Source organism: Artibeus jamaicensis, unplaced genomic scaffold, assembly GCF_021234435.1.
Source record: "Artibeus jamaicensis isolate MK-2021 breed Jamaican fruit bat unplaced genomic scaffold, CSHL_Jam_final scaffold_916, whole genome shotgun sequence".
NCBI lineage: Eukaryota > Metazoa > Chordata > Mammalia > Chiroptera > Phyllostomidae > Artibeus > Artibeus jamaicensis.
In genome coordinates, this window is record NW_026522059.1 from 31783987 (window position 1) to 31805984 (window position 21998).

At 38.3% G+C, this 21998-nt stretch overlaps 1 protein-coding gene and 1 pseudogene across 5 annotated transcripts in view; one reads left to right on the top strand and one right to left on the bottom strand.

Annotated features, from left to right (window-relative positions):
• Window positions 1-540: 540 nt before the first annotated feature.
• On the top strand, window positions 541-619 carry LOC128626768 (uncharacterized; annotated as a pseudogene).
• A 4768-nt stretch (window positions 620-5387) lies between these two features.
• ESRP1 (epithelial splicing regulatory protein 1) overlaps window positions 5388-21998 on the bottom strand; it is a 54606-nt gene continuing 37995 nt past the window's right edge. For 2 of the 5 annotated variants that reach the window (XM_053660785.1, XM_053660781.1), the window contains exons 14-16: window positions 19275-19425; window positions 15762-15871; window positions 5388-6875 (exon numbers count right to left, since the gene is read on the bottom strand). In XM_053660785.1, the coding sequence (XP_053516760.1) occupies window positions 15797-15871; window positions 19275-19425 (226 nt within the window). In that variant the 3' untranslated portion in view covers window positions 5388-6875; window positions 15762-15796. The remainder of the gene's footprint in view (window positions 6876-15761; window positions 15872-19274; window positions 19426-21998) is intronic. The other 3 variants (XM_053660783.1, XM_053660782.1, XM_053660784.1) reach the window with 3 other exon arrangements.

Genomic DNA, 21998 nt, shown 5'->3' on the forward strand with positions numbered 1-21998 from the left:
GGAAATATTTTATTTAAAAATTTTTTAAAGATTTTATTTATTTATTTATTTATTTAGAGAGAGGGGAGAGAAACATCAATGAGTGGTTGCCTCTCACATGGCTCGCACTGGGGACCAGGCCTGCAACCCAGGAATGTGCCCTGACTGGGAATCAAACCAGTGACCCTTTGGTTCACAGCCCGAGCTCAATCCACTGAGTCACACCAGCCAGGGCTCTGTGTAACCAATTTTTTTAAGTTTTTAAAAATGTAATATAGTTTAAAAACTAATCTATGTGTAAGGGAAATTGTTATGATCTTTTTTAATACAGTAGAAAAAAACCCCTGTTAACAATCAACTATGGCAATTCAAAAGTAATTTTTAAAAATCTTGTTAGAATCCTGGATAAGCACTCTGACTGAGAATAGGGCCCTGAGAAACTGTACTACATATCCAGTAGATGGCAGAAGCTGAAATCATCATGCTTAGGTAAGTTTCAACCAACTCTCTTTGGATAAGTACGATGTTAAATTTTGAATATTTTTAAAATAACGCTAAAGTATCGCTTCTCGGCCTTTTGGCTAAGATCAAGTGTAAAATAACGCTAAAGTAAAACAAATTTTGCTCTTTAGCAACATTTAAACTTATAAAAATTTTAAAGAGAAAACTATAGAATCACATTAGATTTCATCTGCAGGAACAAATATAAATTTATTCGTTCAACACATGTCACATATATTGCAAGCCCCAGCGAGTCACTAAGGATACAGTGGGAAGAAAGGTACTGTGGGGCTGAAAAAAATTAGTACATTTTCTCCCACCTTCTAATAGTCAAATTAACAGAGACAAACAAGAAAAAAACCAAAACTTTAAAATGCACATGGGAATTCACATAAGCATGAAAATTCCGAAGACAGAGAGGCAACATTGGGTATATAGGACATTTTGGATGAAGGAGGAAAAGGGGGAGAGGAGGCATTAGAGTTCAGAAGTGAGAACGGGTGATTTACAGAGGACTGAGGAAGAGCAGAACATAAACGGCAGGAAAATTCTTCTAGGCAACTCAGAAACAGTGGGGCACAGGGGACCTCGCTAACTGACCCCTGCCCGAAGCCCTCTTATTTACCTTACCTACTTCAAGTTAGGCTAAGGCATACATCCCAAGATTATGAAGTAGGTTTTTCTATTTGAATCTCTGGGGCAGGGAAGTGGGGAGGGCCGATGGTTCTTTGAGTCTTGTTTCTTCATGAACAGCTTAAAATCAATATCCCAAAAGGCAGCTTTGGTTCCTTTCAATACACTGCCCTGAAGGGAGTTACAATATGGGGAAGCCGTTTACCGGGAGATCTTACCGAGTCCAGTGAGTCAGAAGAGGCCTTCCTCAGAAAAAATATTTCTGAGTAGCAGTCAGTGAAAAGGAATAATGGGGGGGGGGGGTGGAGAATGATGTTTCAGGCAGAGGACACAAAGACTAAAACATTCATTCCTGCAAAGAACTGGCAAAAGTACAAAAAAGTGTAGAGCATGAGGTGAAGAGTACCTTGGAAAGCTCAAAAAGTAGGTAGACAAGAGTCAGCTCATGCCATATCACGCAGAGCAGTGTGGATTTTTTCCTACAGCAAATGGGAATTTTTAATAAAAAGATGTGAAGAACACATAATCATTATGTTGTGTTCTCATCACACACAAAAAGGGCGGGAAGACATTTTTGGAGACGATGAACAGTTGTGGCATCGATTGTGGCCAGGGTTTCACTGGTGCATACTTATCTCCAAACTCATCCAGTTGTGTACATAACTATGTAGTGTTTTGTACCTCAGTCATACCTCAATAATGTGGCTAAAAAGAAAATAACATATAATCAAGTCTGTGTTTTTAACTTAAAAAAGCATGCTGGCAATAAAGGAAAAAGAGAATTTGATGCAAGGAGTCCAATACCGGAGGGGAAGAATGAGGAGAGGAAGCACGAGTTTGTTTATCTTGGACCCAGGGCGGTATATGGTGCTGCTTCCTGAAGTAAAGAGAGCACAAGAATGGCTGGTGTAAGGACATAGAAAGGTAAGTTTTCTTTGAAGTATGTTGAATTTTAAATGCCTGGGGAATGTCTGAATGGAAATGTCCATTATATTGTTGGGTTTAAACATTCCTTGCTCAACAGAGGAGTATGGGAGTCAATGAGAGAGTTTGCCCGGCAAATGAATAGATGGGGAAGGTGGCTGAGGAAGGAACCATGAGGAACAGAGATGAAACACGAAGGAGGCTGAGAGTTCCACATTTTAAAAAATATTCTTTTGGTGTTGAACTCTATCACACAGGTGTTAGTTGTGAAACATTGGCTCACATTCCAGTAAGAGCAGCTTTGTAACCCACTTACATTCACCTTTATAACAGCAACAATATGCAGCCACTAAATAATTCAGCTTCTAAAGTACTGGCGTGCTGGTAATAAAGTGACACGCAGACCAAAGGAACACTGCGAAGCCCTACTCTATGACACAGCAAACAATGACGTACACATGGGCAGTGTTAGGAAAAGAGGCGGAGTGGGTAAAGGAGCAACTATGAGAGTACTAACCACATCGACTAGTCTCCGAATCTTACTTTATCTTCCAGATCCCTTCCTTTACTTTCTGTAGTACCTACTATAATACGTTGTTGTGAGGATTCATTTAACCAATACAGTGTTTATTATTATGGAGCATACATGTTCTCAGTGGTTTTGTTGTAGCATCCAGTGTAATGATTACAAGCTTGGGTTTGGGCCCCAAATATCCCTCCATCTTTCATATGAATGAATTGAACTGAACTACATTGAATGACAATTGCCCTTTAACATAGGTGTAAGCCAGGGAGAAGTCCAGTAGTTTGCTTCTGAACCTTTTTTCCTAGGCCTGCATCTTGCCCTTCAAGAACTCAACCAAAAGGAGGAAGCCAGCCCTGACCAGTGTGACTTGGTTGGTTGAGCATCGTCTCACAAGGCAAAAGGTCACCAGTTTAATTCCAATCAGGGAACATTCCTGGGTTGCATTTCAGTCACCGGTTGCGGTACCTGCAAGATTGATGTTTTTCTCCATTTTCCTCCCTCCCTTCCACATCTCTAAAATAAATATTTAAAGATAAAGAAAGGAGGCAGCAAAAATATAGATAGAAAAACAATTTTTTTCTCCAAAGGCTCACACTTAGTGCTCTTACTTGTGAATTTCATCCTGGTAGCTTTGTAGTCCTCAAACATAAATTCTTTTGTCTGGCCCATGTTTCTAGTACGTGGGCTAGAGTATGAAGCAGAACATAGTTGTACTGATTCAGCTTTAAACACGACATTCATAAACAGAATATTCTAACACTTCAGTTCTGTTCTTTTACTCTTCTCATTAAGAGCATCACCTCCTACAGTGGCTCAACTTTGAACTTGACCCAAAGAACTTGCTTTGAAATAATACAACTGTGTGGAAAGGAAGCAAGATTGGACTGGAGTTCAGGACTGTTGAAGCTGGGTAAAAATACACAGTATTCTATCTACTTTTGTATATTTTAAAAAATGACTTTCCCAAGAGCTGAGGAAAGCACGGAGAAATTGTATAATTAATTATAAACCTAAAAGATGGACCTGGAAAGTCCTTTTTTTTTTTTAAAAAGTATTTTATTTATTTTTGGAGAAGGGGAAGGGAAGGCAAGGAGAGAAATGTCAAGGTGTGGCTGTGTCTCACATGCCTCCCACTGGGGACCTGGCCAGCAACCCATACAAGTACCCCGACTGGGAATCGAACCAGCAACCCTTTGGTTCGCAGGCCCATGCTCAATCCACCGAGCCACACCAGCCAGGGCTCAAAAGTCTTAATATATTCCAATCTTTTTTATTCCCATTCTCTCATCCTTCCCTACCACCCTTACTCCACATGCTCTTGAGTGCCTATTTTTCTTTTCTGCTATGTGAAGAGCAGCTACAAAGGTACTATTTCAGGGAGCTAAACAGAAAAACCAGTTTAGCTCAGGCAACTGTTTTTGGTGAAGGCAGGGAAGACATGAGCAACATTAAAAGCCTGACAGACATTGAAGAAGAGGAACATGGGTCAGCTCAGTGTGCCTAGAGAACCCTGTCACTTCCTTACAGATGATGGCAGAGACCAAAACTGAGGCACCAATGTGAAAGCAATTGTTCCATTTTTGTAAATGACAATGGTGAGGACAGACTGGAAAAGTTCCCCAGGTGAACTTACCTCTGTTCAGTGAATGCTTATCAAGAGTAAATTGAGTGAACAGAAATGTACCTGACATTGAGTGAAATGCATGCATACTTCCTGCCTTTTCAGTTATAACAGAAATCCAGAATTGATACATTTGCACTTTTTTTTAGATGCTATTTATTTTTGGAGGGGAAGAGAAGTAGAGAGGGAGAGAAACATCAATGTGTGGTTGCCTCTCAAGCACCCTCCACTGGGGACCTGGCCTGCAACCCAGGCACGTGCCCCTCCTGGGGATCAAACCAGCAACCCACATGCCTGCACTCAATCCAATGAGCTACATCAGCCAGGGGTTGCACTCTTCTTTAAAATTTTTTTAAAATTGATTTTTAGAAAGAGAGAAAAGAAAACATTGATTTGTTGTTCCACTTATTTGTACATTCATTGGGTCTTATATGTGCACTCACTGGGGATTGAACTCACAATCTTGGTGTATTGGTTTGATGCTCTAACCAACTGAGCTTACTCGGTCAGGGTCAATACATTTGAATAAACAAAAATAAGTGATACTTACAATATATATAGCTCCAAAATAAGGTAAGTCTGTCAAGGCTTAATTATGGTCCAAAAAAACAGACAGAATTTGGACTAGACAATATTGGAGAACTCAGTAAGGACAGTGACTGGAAAAAAGGAGTATGCGGAGTTCAGAAACCACTGAAGATCCGTGGGTGCCCAACCATGAAGCCTGGGATGGCTATGAATGTGGCCCAACACAAAATTGTAAATTTACTTAAAACCACTTTTTTTTTTTTGCTCATCAGTTTTCATTAGTGTTTGTGTGTTTAATGCATGGCCCAAGGCAACTCTTCTTCTTCCAGTGTGGCCCAGAGACCCCAAAAGGTTGGACACCCTTGTTAGGCCCTACTAGTTTTATGTGACTTAAGTATGTTTTCAAGTTGTTAAGCAAATAGATTTCCAGAAAATGCAAGGACCAAATATTAATATCTAACTGCGTAAGTTAAAAATGTCATAGTTTCAATAATTCACCCCTTAAGGACAGTTGTACTGTACCTGATGATAGGTTTTACAAATATTATACTTACGGTAAACTTAGGGAAAAATCTTAGCACCCCAGGAAAAGATAGCTTACCTATGCCTTTCACCATTATTGTAGCTCTTCCACTAACAAAAAAGAATGGAAACATTGAGATTGAACAGGCCAGTTTTATTATCAAATGTAAATATTCTACAAAAACTCAGTAGTATTGTAAGTATTATTGCCTATCAAAGTCTTTCAGAGCTTTGGGCAGACAGCATCTTAAGGCATCAAGTATTAAGAACTTTTTTTCGGATCTTAAGTGCCAGTTATCCCCAATTTTCACACAAAATGGTTTTGGTTTTTTTTTTTTTTCCCCTACTGCAGTTCCGGACCCATTCCTGGGCAGCTGAAGAGGGGATGTTTGTTTTTCCAAGGTGTTAGTCAAAGTAAATAAAATTAACAGCCATGGAAATCTGCATGGCATTGCATTCAAGCAAAGGACAAGATGAGTAACTTAAATGTGCACTAAGTTAATGAAGTCCTATTTTCCTCTTTGGAGTAACATGAGGCAGCTGTACTAGCTAGCTAGTGTCTAATATTGCACTTCTGTAGCAAGCATAAACACAGCTAAACACACAGTGCTAAATACCGACAGCATCAGTACCTGCTCTAACCGCATCAGTGTTTACCTCTCCGTGTAGCATGCTGACTATAATCCTATGCTTTAAAAAGTTTTCATTATATGACAGTTAAGGAGTTAGAGGTTTAAGGCTATCTTAATATACACAAGTTCAGTTAGTACACTGCTTTCTAGAATACACTGTTCAAATAATCTCATTTTTGTCATATTTAAAACTATGGAATTTCTCTTATTAAGGTCCAAACCATCAATAATGGGAAAAGTACAATATAAAATAATACATATGAAGCCACAATATTCAGTAACAGATCAAACTAGAAATCACTAACTACATGTAGCTGCTTCATTTTTGGTTTTGCATTTTGGCCCCTAGTTCATTTATTTACAATTCATACCTGCTGAGAAAAGGGTCCAACTTTTAAACTATGTATGTTTTGTGGTGGGTGCACTATTTCTAATTTATTCCAACTTGTTTAAAAATTGTTTTTGTTTTTTTTTTAAACTATAAGACATCATGATGGCCAAGAGACTGAGAAAATATTAGTTTTATTTCTAAAGTTTGGGATTCAAGTACTCCAAGAACTTATTCTTGAATTACTTCATAATAGGGCATGATTGTATAGAAAGTAGGGAGAGAGAAAGAGAACAGTGGGAACACACGAAAATGAAGTTTCCATAACAGAGTTCCTGGTGCAGATAGTAGACATAAGTGGAGTATTCCCACCCCACCCCCCGCCCAAGACATCAAACTTAAGAAATACCTATGATGCCATGTTGGCTGGAAGTAATTGAGACAACCAATTTTCAATTCACATTTTAAATGCAACCAGCAGGGAGCTAGGCATGCTGCTTGCTATTAGGATTTGGCTTCACTGGCTCAAATTTTTCATTCTACCAAAAGATAGGGCCCAGGCCCCTGTCCAATCACGTTTGCTGAAAATACTGCCTCCTGAGTGTAGACAAACTTCCCCTGACGTTGCTAGACGTTGTCTTGTGTCTGATGGTTGCAGCATCACCAGACAGCTTTCAAACACTGAAAAAAAAAAAAAAAAGGAAAGGAAATATTATAGTCTCTAAAGTTGTCAATTCTTAACAGCCATAAAAAATTTACTTTGAATTCTAAGACATCTAAAAGCCTTCAGGTAGTCCACATTTTTATTTTACACACGGTTGGCATTCACACAGCAAATTCTTGGGGAGTGCCATGTTGGCAAACGAAGGTTATGTGATGACTTGCATTTCAACAACTTCCTACCCCTTTGGATTATTGTGCACAGAATGTGTGTGTTTAATAAAATACTTATTTTATTATCAAAATGAATGCATAACATTGAATTTCAAACAAAAATATTTTAATTAATAAGAAATGCTGAGGCATGACACTGTAGCACACATAAGCTCTCCATGCCAATGACTGCTTGATTAGCAACATTCAGGCAGGTTAATTTATTTCACCCTCACAACTACCCTATTGGTTATTTTCCTTGATGAGAAAATTGAGGCAAAGAGAAAGTAAACCAATAATTGGCAGATTCAGTATCTGAATGCAGTATTTCACTCATTCCCCACACAAAAACTTTAAAATAAAAGCATTGTGCATACTTCCACATATGAATGAAAATCCAAGCAAAAACAGTTCTTCAGAGTTCAGTCCTGCTCATGTGCCCAGTTTGCAATTGTGGTCAAGAATAGATCTGCTTTAATAACAGATCCGAAAATTGGTACAAAAATTAGAATCAACTAATTAAAAATAGTGAAATACTAACTTCTGGTCAAGATGGAGGCATAGGTAAACACGGCTTGCCTCCTTGTACAACCAGAGCAAAAATTACAACTACACTACAAAACAAATACTACCCAGAATCATCAGAAAATCGAGCTGTATGGAAGTCTGACAATGAAGGAATTAAAGAAGCCACATTCATCCAGACTTGAAGGAGAGGCAGAGACGTAGAGACAAGGAACGGGTAGTCCCGCACCTGTGTGTGGTGGATAAAAACAGGGAGGGATACCTTCGGAGGGAGGGATCCCAGTCCAACACCAGACCACACAGACCAGGGTTCTGGTGGCAGGAAGGTAAGTCCTCATAACTTCTGGCTATAAAAACCAGTGAGGGTTAGGGCTGTGGGAGAAGCTGTGGGATTCTTAGGCATCTCCTCTTAAAGTGCCTGCAATGGACTTAGGACTTTGTGCAGACTCACTCACTCAGGACTTCAGCACCAGGGCAGCAGCTGGAAGGGCACCAGTATATACTGAAGTATCTGGCATCAGGGTGAGTGCCAGGAGACAGCTTCTTCCAGGACAAAACTCCAGAGGTCAGGTAGCAGCACTGTTCCTTCTCTGAGCCCTCCCCCACACAGAGCCCCAGAGCAGCGACTCAGGTTCACCCATGCTGGTGATAATCTAAGGTTCCACCCCATCCAACTTACCAATGCCCTTTTCTATAATAGGCTACGCTACTAAGACAGGGCGTCAAAGCAGCTCTATCTAATACATAGAAACAAACACAGGGAGACTGCCAAACTGAGGAGACAAGGAGATATGGCTCAAATGAAAGAACAAATCAAAACTCCAGAAAAAGAGCTAAATAAAATCTATCAGATGCAGAGTTCAAAACACTGGTTACTAGGATGACCAAAGAACTTGCTGGGTACTTCAACAGCATAAAAACACCCAGGAAGAAACGAAGGTTATGTTAAGTGAAATAAGAAAAATTTATACGGAACCAACAGTGGAGTGAATAAAGCTGAGAGTCAAACCAGTGGAACATAAGGGAGAAAAAACCATTCAATCAGAACAGCAAGAAGATAAAAGAATCCACCCCCCAAAACAAAACAAAACAAACAAACAAACAAACAAACAAACAAACAAACAAAAAACCCAGAGGGGAGGCTAAGGAGCCTCTGGGACGTCTCCAAACATACCAACATCCAAATCATAGGGATGCCAGAAGGAGAAGAGCAAGAACAAGAGCAAGAAATTGAAAACTTATTTGATGATAATAATAATGAAAGAAAACTTCCCTAATTTGGTGATGAAAATAGACATACGAGTCCAGGAAGCTCAGAGAGTCCCAAACAAGTTGGACCCAAAGAGGACCACACCAAAACATCATAATTAAAATGCCAAAGATTAAAGATAAATAATCTTAAAAGCAGCAAGAGAAAAGCAGAGTTATCTAGTTTTGTTCATAGTTTTGAACAAAATGGCAATAAATTCAAAACTATCAACAACTTAATCTAAAGAAAAAAAACAACTAAGCAAACAAGCAGAACAGAGACTGAATCATAGATATGGAGAGGTTTTGGAAGGTTATCACTTGGTAGGGAGAAAGGGGAGAATGCGTGAAAGGGGGGAGGATTAAGAAGTACACGCCCTGGCTGGTGTGGCTCAGTGGATTGAGTGCGGGCCTGCAAACCAGACAATTGCGGTTCGATTCCTGGTCGGGGTGCGTGCCGGGGTTGCGGGCCGATTCCCTGCAGGCCAGTCCCCAGCAGGGGACGCACGAAAGGCAACAGTACATTGATGTTTCTCTCCCTCTCTCCTTCCCTTCCCCTCTAAAGATAAATAAATAAAATCTTGAAAAAAAAAAAGAAGAAGTACAAATTGTAGGTACAAAATAGACAGGGGGATGTCAAGAAGAGTATAGACAAGAAAAGTATAGAAAATGAAGAAGCCAAAGAACTTATATGCACGACCAATGGACATGAACTAAGCTGCGGCAGGGGTAGAGGGGGAGACCGTTTGGAGGGAATGGTAGGTACCAGGTAGAGGGAGGCAAAGGGGGAAAAACTGATACAACTGTAATAGCATAATCAATAAAGTATACTAAAAATTAAAAATGCATTTGCAACAGAAAAAATAATTTAGAATTAGTGAAATACTATTGCTAGAATTTGTTTTTAAAATGTGGGTTTTAAACATTTAAAAAAATTTAAAAAGTGATGGTTATTTAGCACACAGTGTAAAATACTGTGTAGTCAAAGCTGCTTCTTCTATGCTAAATACAGTAAGACTATATCTACCGATGTCCAATTATCTACTTTTACCCCTCTTTTGGTATTATTTCCTGAATTTTCCTTAAATAATTGTCCCCTTGCCCTGTCTCAAGCCCATTAAGAGGCAACTTTAACACTGAGCACAACAAAAGCCTGAGACACACAGCCAGTTAGAGCCCTGTGTGTTCCTAGCCATAGTGGTGTCAAAGCAGTACTTAAGCCAGGCCAGTGAAGCCCAATTCCTGGATGGTTCCTGGAGCTGAGATGAAAGGATGTATGCCAGGAATTGCGGGAGGTACCTCACGGGCAGAATCTGACTGAGAGTGAGCCCGTGGATCTACCCAAGTCAATCCACCCCGGGCGCCTCGGTCACCAGTCAACAAAGTCCACCTTTCACACTGCCGGCCCATATGGCTCTTATTCTAGTAGGAATCATCCCCTTTGTAAATGCTGAAAATCACACTTCACATTTTATGAAAATGTGAAAAAGGCAAGAAATAAATCCTGAACATGATTTTTAATCCCAGTGGTATCCAATGGAATTTTAATGTTTAACAATAAAACTGTAGATTCCTAGCTGCCACCAAAAACAAGAACAAAAACAAAGCCCTCAAACCGGTAAGGAGAAAATGTTTCCTATTCCCTTTCAGCTGCAGAAAAGCAAACACTATTATGCAAAAACAATTTTGAAATTGTAACAGCAAACATTCACAGATCTCTTTCCTTTCCGGTAAGCTATCTTAAAACGTGTTTTATTTTGCACAAAACTGTCATTGAAAGTACTGTGTACAAGAAATGCTTATAAGACACCTGAATCTCACCAACTGCTGTTATGTCCTTGGGACTGAGCCTAAACCCCTGAAGAAGCCTGAAATCCTGATTATTTCCTTACAGTAATTTTGACATATCTTTTCTGAAAAGTCATTTGTGAGATCTCTTTGTCAGGACAGAGGAATAGTTTCTTTTGCCTTATATAAAAAGTAAAACCCATACTCAGATTCTTTAATCAAAGAAAGTTTTTTTCTTTTTTAAGATTTTATTTATTTCTCTTTAGAGGGGAAGAGAAGGAGAGAGGGAGACAAAATGTCAATGTATGGTTGCCTCTCGTGCGTCCCCTGCTGGGAACTGGACTGCAACCCAGCCATGTGCCCTGACCGGGAATCAAACTACGATCCTTTTGTTCGCAGGCCCCTTTTGTTCACAGGCCTGTGCTCAATCCACTGAGCTATACCAGCCAGGGCTCAAAGTTTTTTGATAGCCTTTTTGTCATTTAAATCAAGACTCAACCCTTATTCAGTTGTTCTTGCCCACTATTAGAAAAGGAATCGAGAACCGGAACTAGTATAAAGGACACATGGACAAAAACTAAGGGGGGTGGAAATGGGAGGGAGGTAAGGAGCACTGGGGGGGGGGGGGGGGGGGGCTGGGATGGGAGTAAAAGACAGAAAACTATTTGAATAATTAAATAATTTTTTTAAAAAAAGGAAGAGAGAAACCTTGTCTAATTTTGAAAGCTGCTTATTCATCCAAAGACTAATAGATTTTTTGGACAGTAACTAAAATGTTGACACTGTATAATCCCCCCACCCCCAAATCAGTTATACTGCACAAGACAATGATCATTTTCAATCTGCAAAGTCATCCAAACTATATACATTTAGGAGGCCATGCTTAAAAAGTGCTTTCCAACAGAAGCTCCAGAGGGTTTTTTTTTTTTTTTTTGCATAAAACTTAGCTGTTGTGACAACACCAGGCTTAACACGTTACAAGAGTCTCCAAAAATACCCAGTATTGACAACAGTATTTGCCAAAGGCAAAGGAAACTATTAAGACTTTGTTTTATACTTCTTAACCTCCAGAACTATGGGAAAGTAAATGTTTGTTGTTTATAAGCCACCCAGTCCATGAAATTTTGTCATGGTAGCTTTAAATGGACCAAGATGTTCACCAAATGATCAAGGTCAACATCACCAGTGATATCATCCGGGTATAGTACCCCAAATAGTATGTGATGAAAAGGGCCCTTCACTTCTGTGGGTTTCTTCCTAACACCCATTATCTCAGTCCAACCACAAGAAAAACATCAAACAAATTCAAAGTAAAGGGCAGCTCACAAAACACCTAAAAGCAGTATACCTCAAAAGTGTCTAGGTTACAAAAAAACATGGAAAGGTGAGAAACCAACATCAACTAGGGAACACTAAGGAGATGAGTCAAGTAAATGCAACGTGGAATCCAAGATTGGATCCTGGAATAGAGAAACGACACTGATAGAAACACTGGTGAAATCCGAATAATGACTGGGATGCAGGTAACAATCAGAAACATTGCCCCTATATTACTGTTAATACACCAACAAAAGAGCTATTTGTATTTACAAAGAACTGTATAGTTTCTAAAATTTGTTTACACTCATTAATCTCCCTAATCCCCCCCAAAGAGACACATATGTACAAGTAAATTTATGCCCATTTTACTGAGCAGGAAAACATCACCTATGAAGAACTGTCATCTCCGCATATACATAAAATATAGTTACATCCAAGAATCTGTTTACATTTAACTTTATGAGTTTACTCCGACCCTTTGGAACCCTAGGAATATGATGAGACTTGAAGTTTACAGTGAGTGTGTGTGTGTGGTGGTGGTAGTAGTGGTGAAATATCAAAAACTCTGGCCCCCTGAAATTTTCTAACTAGCTACCAAACCACCCTCCCTGGAGGGCCCCCTATGGTCTCCTCAAGGGCTTGTGACATGTCCTTGGAGGTAGTTCCTGGAGAATTCAACTAATATTGACTGGTTGAGGGGATGAACCTACAAGAGAAGACAACAAGGTGGAAAGCTACTTTGATCTGATCCTATTATCAGCAGTGACATCATTCTTTCAATAAATTTTTAGGGCACTACATTATTGGGGCAACAGTTTCCTGTGGCTGCTTTTAACAGATTACTGCAAATTGGGCAGCTTAAAACAGAAATATATTCTCTCACAATTCTGGAGGCCAGTGGTCAAAATGGAAGGTGTTAGCCAGACTGCACGCCCTCCAAACGCTCTAGGGAATGATGTGTTTTGCTTCTTCTAGCTTCTGGTGGTTGCACCAAAACCTGAAGCCGTAAGTTCTGGATCTTTTGGCTAGCTTGGTTATTAGCTGTATGACTCATCTGTCCAATGGAGCCATGGGAACCTGCCATTATGCCTTACAGGGCCATGGTGACACTCAGATGAGATTGTAATGAAGAGAAAAATATACATAAATATACTGGGGGGACCCAAACAACTGTCGCCTGGAGGGTGGGCCCCTTGTAGTACATACAGGCTTCCCCTGTTAGGTGTTCTAGGGACCCATCCTTATGAGATATCAGGAAGTGTTGTTGTGAGAGGTTGCATTTGGCTTCAGTGAATTTTTTTAAAGACTCTCTCAAGGTATTTGCTCATTTCATGATGAGTGATCTCCGAGCATACCTGCCTACACCGCACTGGGTGTTCCAACAGTTTTGGGCAAAAAAGTGGCACGAGCCCCTCCCTATTCACCAGATCTCACGCCCAGTGAAGTATTTCTACGTGAATTTTTTACATTTCTAATATAAAGGCAGATTAACCCGATATTATTAGGATAAGAAAATGCAAATATCTGGATTTTAGCAAAGCACCAGGTTTGTTATTCTATCATGACCCGAGTGCATTAAACATTAGATAGAATTAGAGGTACTGAGTAATGGTTATAAGTCAATTTAGGACATTTCTAATGTAATAACAAAAGCTTCCGTTTATAATAATTTCTTATTCAATACACTTATTTTACAACAGATAGTAATGCTTATAAATTCATAGACATCATTAAGGGCTTGAATAAAGAACATTTGGAAAGATAAAGTACAAATCAAAATGAGTATACAGGCTAGAATAATGTGTTCTCACCACTATGAACTACTCTAGAAAATACCTCTTTCCCACTGCTAAATGCCTGGGCCTCGTGTTCTCTGGTAGTACCAAGATATCTTGACACCTCACTGAAAATGGCATAAAATCATCACTTCCAAGACTGGAGTTTCTACAACTTCACAACGAGAGGATGGGACCCCAACAGTCATTTCTCAAGACTAACATTGTATTAGCAACCCTGTTTTCCATTTAGAATCCGTATGGTTAAAGTCTACAGGGTTCACAGCCATGAAGGTGTTGACAGAATTAAAAAATGACATGTTAGCAATCCAATTTCAGCAAACCCAATAATACAGTAAAAAAGAAATAAGCCACACCAGTTCTATAACTCCACTTCTTGAGCCTCACCTAGAATGCAGTGTTCTTAAAAGAAAAAAAATAAAACAACTCATTTCAAAGACACTTTATCAGGGTTCCTTTCCTCTAGATTTAGTTTTAGAAGAAGAAAAAGGTATGCAACAAAAACCTTGCAATCATTTTGAAATAAATCACATTCAAAGTATACCCACATGAACCTTAAAAACATCACACTAAGTGAAAAGCTACTCATGAAAGGAAAAATACTGTGTTATTCCACTTATGAGGTACCTAGTATTGTCAAGTTCACAAAAACAGAAAGAGGAATGGTAGTTGCCAGAGTTTGAGAAGATAAAAAAGTTCTGGAGTTAGACCAAGTGATGGTTACAAAACACTGTGAAATGTACTTCATGCCACTGAACTGTACACTTAAGATGGTACATTTTATGTATATTTTACTGCATTTTTTAAAAAAGAAAACCAGAAAAGAGTATACCCAACTCAGTATATTACTATACTCGGAATTACTATATGACTCAGTGATTCCACTCAGAAATATACTCCCCCAAATTAAAAACAGGTACTTCAATTTACTTGTTCATAAATGCTAGTATCAGTACTATTCACAATAGCCTGAAGGCGGAAATGACGCAAATGCCCACCAGTGGACAAACGCACAAACAAAATGTGGTATGCCTGTACAATGGAATATTATCCAGCCATAAAAAGGGCTAAAGTAATGATACATGCTACAACACAGATGAACCTAAAAATGAGAAGTGAAAAGACAGATACAAAGAGGTCACGTTTTATATGAAATATCCAGAATAGGCAAATCCATACAGATAGGAAGTAGATTAGATTACTTGCCAGGATTTATGAGCTGGGAAAATAGGGAGCTAAAATGTTTTGAAACTAGACAGAGATGGTTGCTGTACAATGTTGTGAATACACTAAATACTTTATTATATACTTTAAAATGATTAATTTTATGTTACTTGATGTTTACCTCAATTTTTTGAACTCTTTTATTCTTTTCTCCAATTTTTTATTGTTTATTCTATTACAGTTGCCCCAATTTTTTCCCTTTTGCCTTCCTCCAACCAGCCCACTCCCCTTTCTCCTAGGCAATCCCCTCTCCATTGTCCATGCCCATGGGTCATTCATACATGTTCTTTGATTAATCCTTTCCTCTTACTTCCACCATTTCTCCCCTTCCTCCTCCCCTCCTACAGCTGTCAGTCTGTTCCACAGTTCCATGGCTCTAACTATTTTTCTTGTTAGTTTATATTGTTCATTAGATTTTAGTTATAAGTGAGGTCATATGGTATTTGTCTTTTGCTGAGTGGCTGATTTCACTTAGCACAACATATCTATTTTTTTTAAAGCATTCCTAACTTATAGTCCACAGGAGCTATAGGCAAGTGAATTTCCAAATAAAAAGGTTTCCACTAATCCCAAACAACATACTATATTGCAAAAATGTTGCTTAGATACTATCTATTTAGATGACAAGCTTAACTGCAGCCTCCATGCCCCGGGCCCCAGGATTTCTGACACTCTTACATCACACTAGAGAAAAGAGGAAACCTCACACCTGATTCCTTAAAAACACTTTCAGATTCTTCACTTCTATTTGTTTGGCCCTTTATAATTTACCTTTCATATCACAGAGCCTTACCTTCTTCTCTGAGGACGGTCTAACTGGTGGGGCCCTTAAATACAAACCCATTCTTTGGGCAGAGTCCTGGCCTGGTCATTTGTGTGTACAAGTCCATCCTCGGTTGCATACTAAAATGCAAGTTAAAACAAACAGGATCAAAAGATGGACAAACTGTCACTATGGATGGTTAGAATCTCAACTGAGTATGTCTACCAACAGAGTTACAGGACATTTAGATGATAGAAAACACGTTAACACTGGTACAAGCCATACACATAACTGTTTGTTCCAAGTCTTCATTTGTTACTTAACATGGCTAAATATCTTAAAAATCCCTTCTAGGAGGAACTTTAGATTGAATGCATGGATTAAAAGTAAAGAAAGAAAGAGAGAAAGAAAGAACACCACACCACAATAAATATCACCAAAACTTCAGATCCTGTGAACAAGCACAGTTTCTATGATACCACAGGTATGACTACATATTAAATATTTGAGCAGCAACTATTTGCAAGGTATTGTAAAATAAGCCCATTATGTCCAAACAACTCTGAACTTTAAATGCTATAGATGTTATTTGTAATACCAATCTAATCTCTCTGTAGGACAGCAAGTAAAAATCTTAGCAGTGAAAGGACCAAAGAGACAATGATTAAAGTCAGTACTTTAGAGAAACAAAAATTAGCACTTAATTAAAATGCAAAATCACTGGAAGTAAAATATAATGCAAAGAGCTATTGAAAAACTTAAAGGGAATTATCTAAGGATTCTTGAGAATCCATTTCAGAATAACAGACCCATCAACTAGAATATAAAGACGGATCTAGTTTCATTACTAGAATGGTATTTTCACAACCAAATAGTTTCGTGGTAGTCTGTCTTCATAAATTCAGTCCTCATTCTATTGATTTCACTTATCAAAGCAGTCCTAACTCAGGTACCCTGACTTTGTAAGACTGCAGATTCACTAGCAGAACCCATGTCCTGCATCTTGCTTATTAGGCCACCAGAAGTCTTCGCTTTGTGGAAATCCTGCCTTTTTCAGCTTTACACCCCTCAAGCCCCCAGTGAAGTATGAAAAACTTAAATTGGAGTCATTTTATAGAAGGAATTTTGCTGAGGGTAGGGAAAATATACATCCAAAAATTGTATTAAAAGATAATACATGTATAGAGAATGACATATTATAATATCAATATATTTCTTAATCTTTAAAAAGAGAGAGAGAGAAACATTCATTTGCTGTTTCACTCATTTATGCATTCATTGGTTGCTCCTTGCATGTGCCCTGATCGGAGATTGGTTCCTACAACCCTGGCTTATTGTGATGATGCTCTAACCAGCTGAGCTACCTGGCTAGGCCAAGATGCATGAGCACAGAATCAAACCGTCAAGAGATTTCATTCTCTCAACCAATTAATTATTACTAAGGATTTGCTTAATATAAGTAATTATATAATTATGTAAAATTAAAGATAACCAAAAATCAGTGAAAGCCTTCCATTAAATCAGCAGCAATAAATATACAATAGTTAAAGATAAATTCAGCCTCTGAATTGGTCTTGTGACAAAATGTTATCTAAAGAAGCTGGAATACGATGGCTAGTGGCTATTTTCTTCTCAAAATAATTGAGAGCAGAAAATAGTAAGAAAGCATGAAGTCTTAGAGACAGGAGAAAATATGAGCTTCTATGTAACAGTGATATGAAATTAGGTTAGATACAAATGATTTTGAATGTGTATTGTAACTAATTTAAAGGTCAAATTACTGAAGACATTGGAATAAACTGACATATTGAATTGAAAAACTGAGATCCCTATAATCCTAGATCATTGGGTCAGTTGATAAATTCCAAGCACTTCAGAAATGAAGGCCAAATGCCTTGAGATAAAAAATCATTTTGCACAGACACCAGATAACTCTACTCCAACCTTGAATGGTTCCTAGGAGCTACTGGGAGATAAAATGCTGCAGACTGAAGTCATTTTACCTCAGTTTAGAAGCATGTCAATCTTTTAGCCACAAATTCAGAAATAATTGATATTACTTATTTGTGGTAGAATAAATACCCGCAGAAGCCAACTTGTATGTATGACGTCTTAATTCCATTCAGTGTGAACGTAAAAGTTGATTAGTCAAAATAAACAAGAAATGAATTTAGTTGACCACTAAAATCTAAAACTTTGCTCATATTTTCTAGAATAAAAAAACAATGGGGGAAAATACAACACTCAAATGTTTACTCCACAAGATTAAGCAACCTTTTAAGTAGGCTTTGATAAAATTCTCTTTCTTTTATAATCTAATAAATCAAAGTTTGGAAAGTAACTTAAAAAAATATCTCTGCAAGGGCTTCTAATAGGCAGCTTATTTGTTTAGGGATGAAGCAAAGTAGCTACTGATCTCTGGAAAAAAAAAATTGTACTTCTGGTAAGAATGTTCACTTTTAGTTTTTCACCATCAGACATAGATTTCCTTCATTTGTCAGAAAAATACCCTTTGTATGTTAAAAGCCCTCAAAGACCATTATGGCAACTTGGTAGATCAGGTGCAGTCCCAGGGAGGTAACTTTAGTTGAGCTCCACAGTCCTCCATGATTCATGGATGCCAAGCTTATAAACCCATTCTCATAGTGAGACAGCCTCTGCAGGCACAGCCCTTAAAACGCCCAACTCTAAATAACCAAGGGCTGTTTTAGGATTTGGCAATGATGCCTATAAAAGCTTCTCAACTCTGAAGATTCAACAAAAGTTCAGCTCCAAGAAGACAGACATTGGTGCAGTTAAAAGACCATGTGATAACCACTTTTAGATATTGCAGGAAAGCATTGTTCGGGGTTTGGATATTACGTGATTTGAGGAAGGAAGGGTGTCTGCTCAGATGAGATGGCAATGAGATTTTGCTCTCCATTAAAGAGCTCTTTACCAAGAAACAGCTCTTTTTTTTCTTTCTTTTTTTGCTTAAGTCAGAAAACAACTGATGGACACAGGTAGTGTTGACAAGAGAAATGACCAGTTTCATAAGAAGTAACTGCGGATCATTACATAAAAGGCTCATTGCATATCCTCCAGCGTGTTTTAAGGAGTTACCATCCCTTTGTTTCTTCCCGGATAGGCAGAGAGCCCTCTAACTACTTTTTAAATACTCAACTTCAACACCATGTTTAAATATTTTTGTGTTAGTCGATAATTTACTTTGAGGGAAACTCCTTAGCCAATCCTACTCTAGATGGCAAGACCCATGCAGCTGTGTGCCCCAAAGACCTTTTCCAAAAAAAGCAACAGATTAAGTTGAAACAATAAGAAGAGTGTGGAAAACCCCTAATCTTGTCAAAGGGATGAGTCTGAAGTGAGCACTCACACTAGTCCTCCTGCCGCTGACTCCCTGGTTCTTTGTGCCTCCGTAAACAATCTAGTAGCACTTGTACAAACATGAGTTTCAGAGAATCGGCTTCTTTCCTGGCTGCAATCTTAGGCAAATCAATTTAAGTAGTAAGGGCACTGAATATTTTTCTTCTTCAAGCTACTGACCTGGTAACCTTGGAAGAAGTTAAGAATTTCCTTAACTCCAGTATTGTAGGCCAGGCCCTGCATTCTGACCACCGTGCCAGGCTGTGGAAGGACACTGCTAAGATTAGCAGCTGTAGGGAAGTAGCCAAGATTATTGGGCGAACCTGGGGGGCTAAAGGGAGAGAAAGTACAGTGAACCAATAGGAATAGACAATGTTGAATATTTACTCTAAAAACATTAGTTACTTAAGGAAACAGAACTCTCTCTCAAGGTGATCATAGATTTCTCAGAGTTGTATCTCCCAAGCCAAGTGAGAACTATCACAGCTGTTTAAGAAAAGGCAAAAGTTGAAATGTAGAAGGGTTAATGCAGAGCTGAATGCAGGACTTCCCCAGTTCTCTCCGAGCTTCTTAAAGGGACAGGAAGAAGAGAATTAGCCTTCGAGGTCACTCAACCACAAAGCACCACTTCCAAAGCCCAGCTCATTGATGATTAACTGGCTAGTTACCAGGAATACTAAGGCAGAATAAATGCAAAGGACTAATAAGCACCATAGCCACAGAGAGCAAAAGTATTTGGAATAATTTCTCCAAGGAACAGACTGTTCTGCCCATATACACAAGCAAAGGTACAGCCATGAGTGTCGCTCAGTAATACAGTAAAGTACTATAGCACTGTGAGTTATTTCTTCCAACCGGACTGAAAAGAGGAGGAGGAGGTGGTGGGTAAATTGGAAGGGATTCACAACAAATTAAAATCAATCACCATTAACGCAAGGGGAAAATTGATGTGTGAGTCCCTCTTGGTATACCTACAACTATTACCCTCAAGGAGCACAAACCAAATGAATTCCTAATTATTCTTTATATGGCAACTCAAGTGATGACCTATCATATTATAAAATTGGTCTCACCTTGCCCCCTACCCAATCTGTTTTCTACCACAAGTAGTGGCCAGAAACCCATAACTGAAAATACAGGCAAAAATTTTTAAATAAGTTATCAGCTTAAAGAACAAAAAGACCCACAGTTTTGTATTATTAACCCTAAAAAAGGCATATAGTATTAACACTTATAAATCTCTCTTGGTAGGTAATTATCCCATTTCAAAGACAGGTAAACACAAAATGGAAGGGACTGAAAATGTCTTTGAGACTACACAATCTACCCTACACAATCCTAACCGAAGGGTTAACAGGAATGGCACCAGATGTGCAGCTACTTCCAGACTCCCTTTTTTATTACCCAGTAAACTTGAGCAAGTCACTGAATTCCTTTGAACTTCAATTATACCATTTGTTAAATGGGGATGATAGCACCTCTCAGGCTTTACAGAGTTGTTCTTCAGATTCAATGATTAAACACAGCAAATTATTCCATAAACCATAAAGTGCAATAATTTGTTATTTCACTTTTGCTATTTCCATAACCTCCATTCTACTGAATGATTTTAAAAATATGGGAGCCTGAAAATATTACTTGACATCAAGCTGCTCTTAACCTTTTCAGTTTCTACAGCAGTGATCCTCAATGTGTTTACCTGTTTAAAGAGTCACCTGGACACATTTTTACCTCTCCCTCCGAGGAGAGCCTGTCTAGAGACTAAAAGTCAATCTGTGTGCAACTGGGAGGGAATGCTGTTTAAGCCTGAATAGGGCTTTAGTCATCATTCAGCCTCACCTCCTCATTTTTACAGAGGTGGAAACAGAAAGTAGGAAGTTAAATAACTTCTCGAAGACCAAGTGCTTCACCAAACCAGAAGCACCCAGACCTCTCAAATCCTAGTTCAATGCTTTCCTCCATACAACTACCATTCATCTGAAGATAATACATGCTCATGTCAAATGTCTGATAAATACTAACTCAAATACTCCAAGACCATGAAGACTTTGTATATTTTATTATTGATATGAAACCAGTTCATTTCCACAATATACAATTTATGTCTATAGCTCTGTCCTGGTATATTCTATTCCTTTGGCTAAAGACTGCCTATAAATTAAATGTAGATATCTAATGACTTCAGACTCTAACCGAGAGAAAAAAAAAAGATAAAAGTCATCCAAATGGATAATTTATGTTATAAAATGACTATTACAAGGTACACATATTTTGATTAAGCCTAAATACAACAAAACCTGGAATCATATCCTTATTCTTTGCACTAGGATTAGCTGTTGCACACAAAGCATCTTTAAGGACATTTTAATAATCTGTGTAACTACCTAACAGGGCATGAAAATAAGAATTTTCTATCAACCTAAATTCCAATGTCTTTCATATTACTGAAATAATCAGCAAAAATGAATTTATAGAAAAAAATGACAGGACGGAGACAAGGTAAATTTATAGATATAGGAAATTAAAAAGAACTTACTAAGAAACTACTAGAACTAATAAACCAGTTCAATAAGGTACAAGATCAATATACAAAATAAGTCAACTGCATTTCTATACACTACAATGAATAACCCAGAAGTAAAATTAATAAAGCATTTCCATTCACAATAGCATCACAAAGTATACTTAGGGAAAAAATGTACCAACACTTGTACACTGAAAACCATGAAACACTATTAAAAAATAAAAGATCATCTAAATAAATGGAAAGTTAGCCCAGGTTTATAAACTCTCTAAATTGTACAGATTCAATGCAATAGCTATCAAAATTCCAATTGGCTTTTTGCAGAATTGATGAAACTGAACCTAAAACATACATGGAAATGTATGGGTCCTTGGGGACCC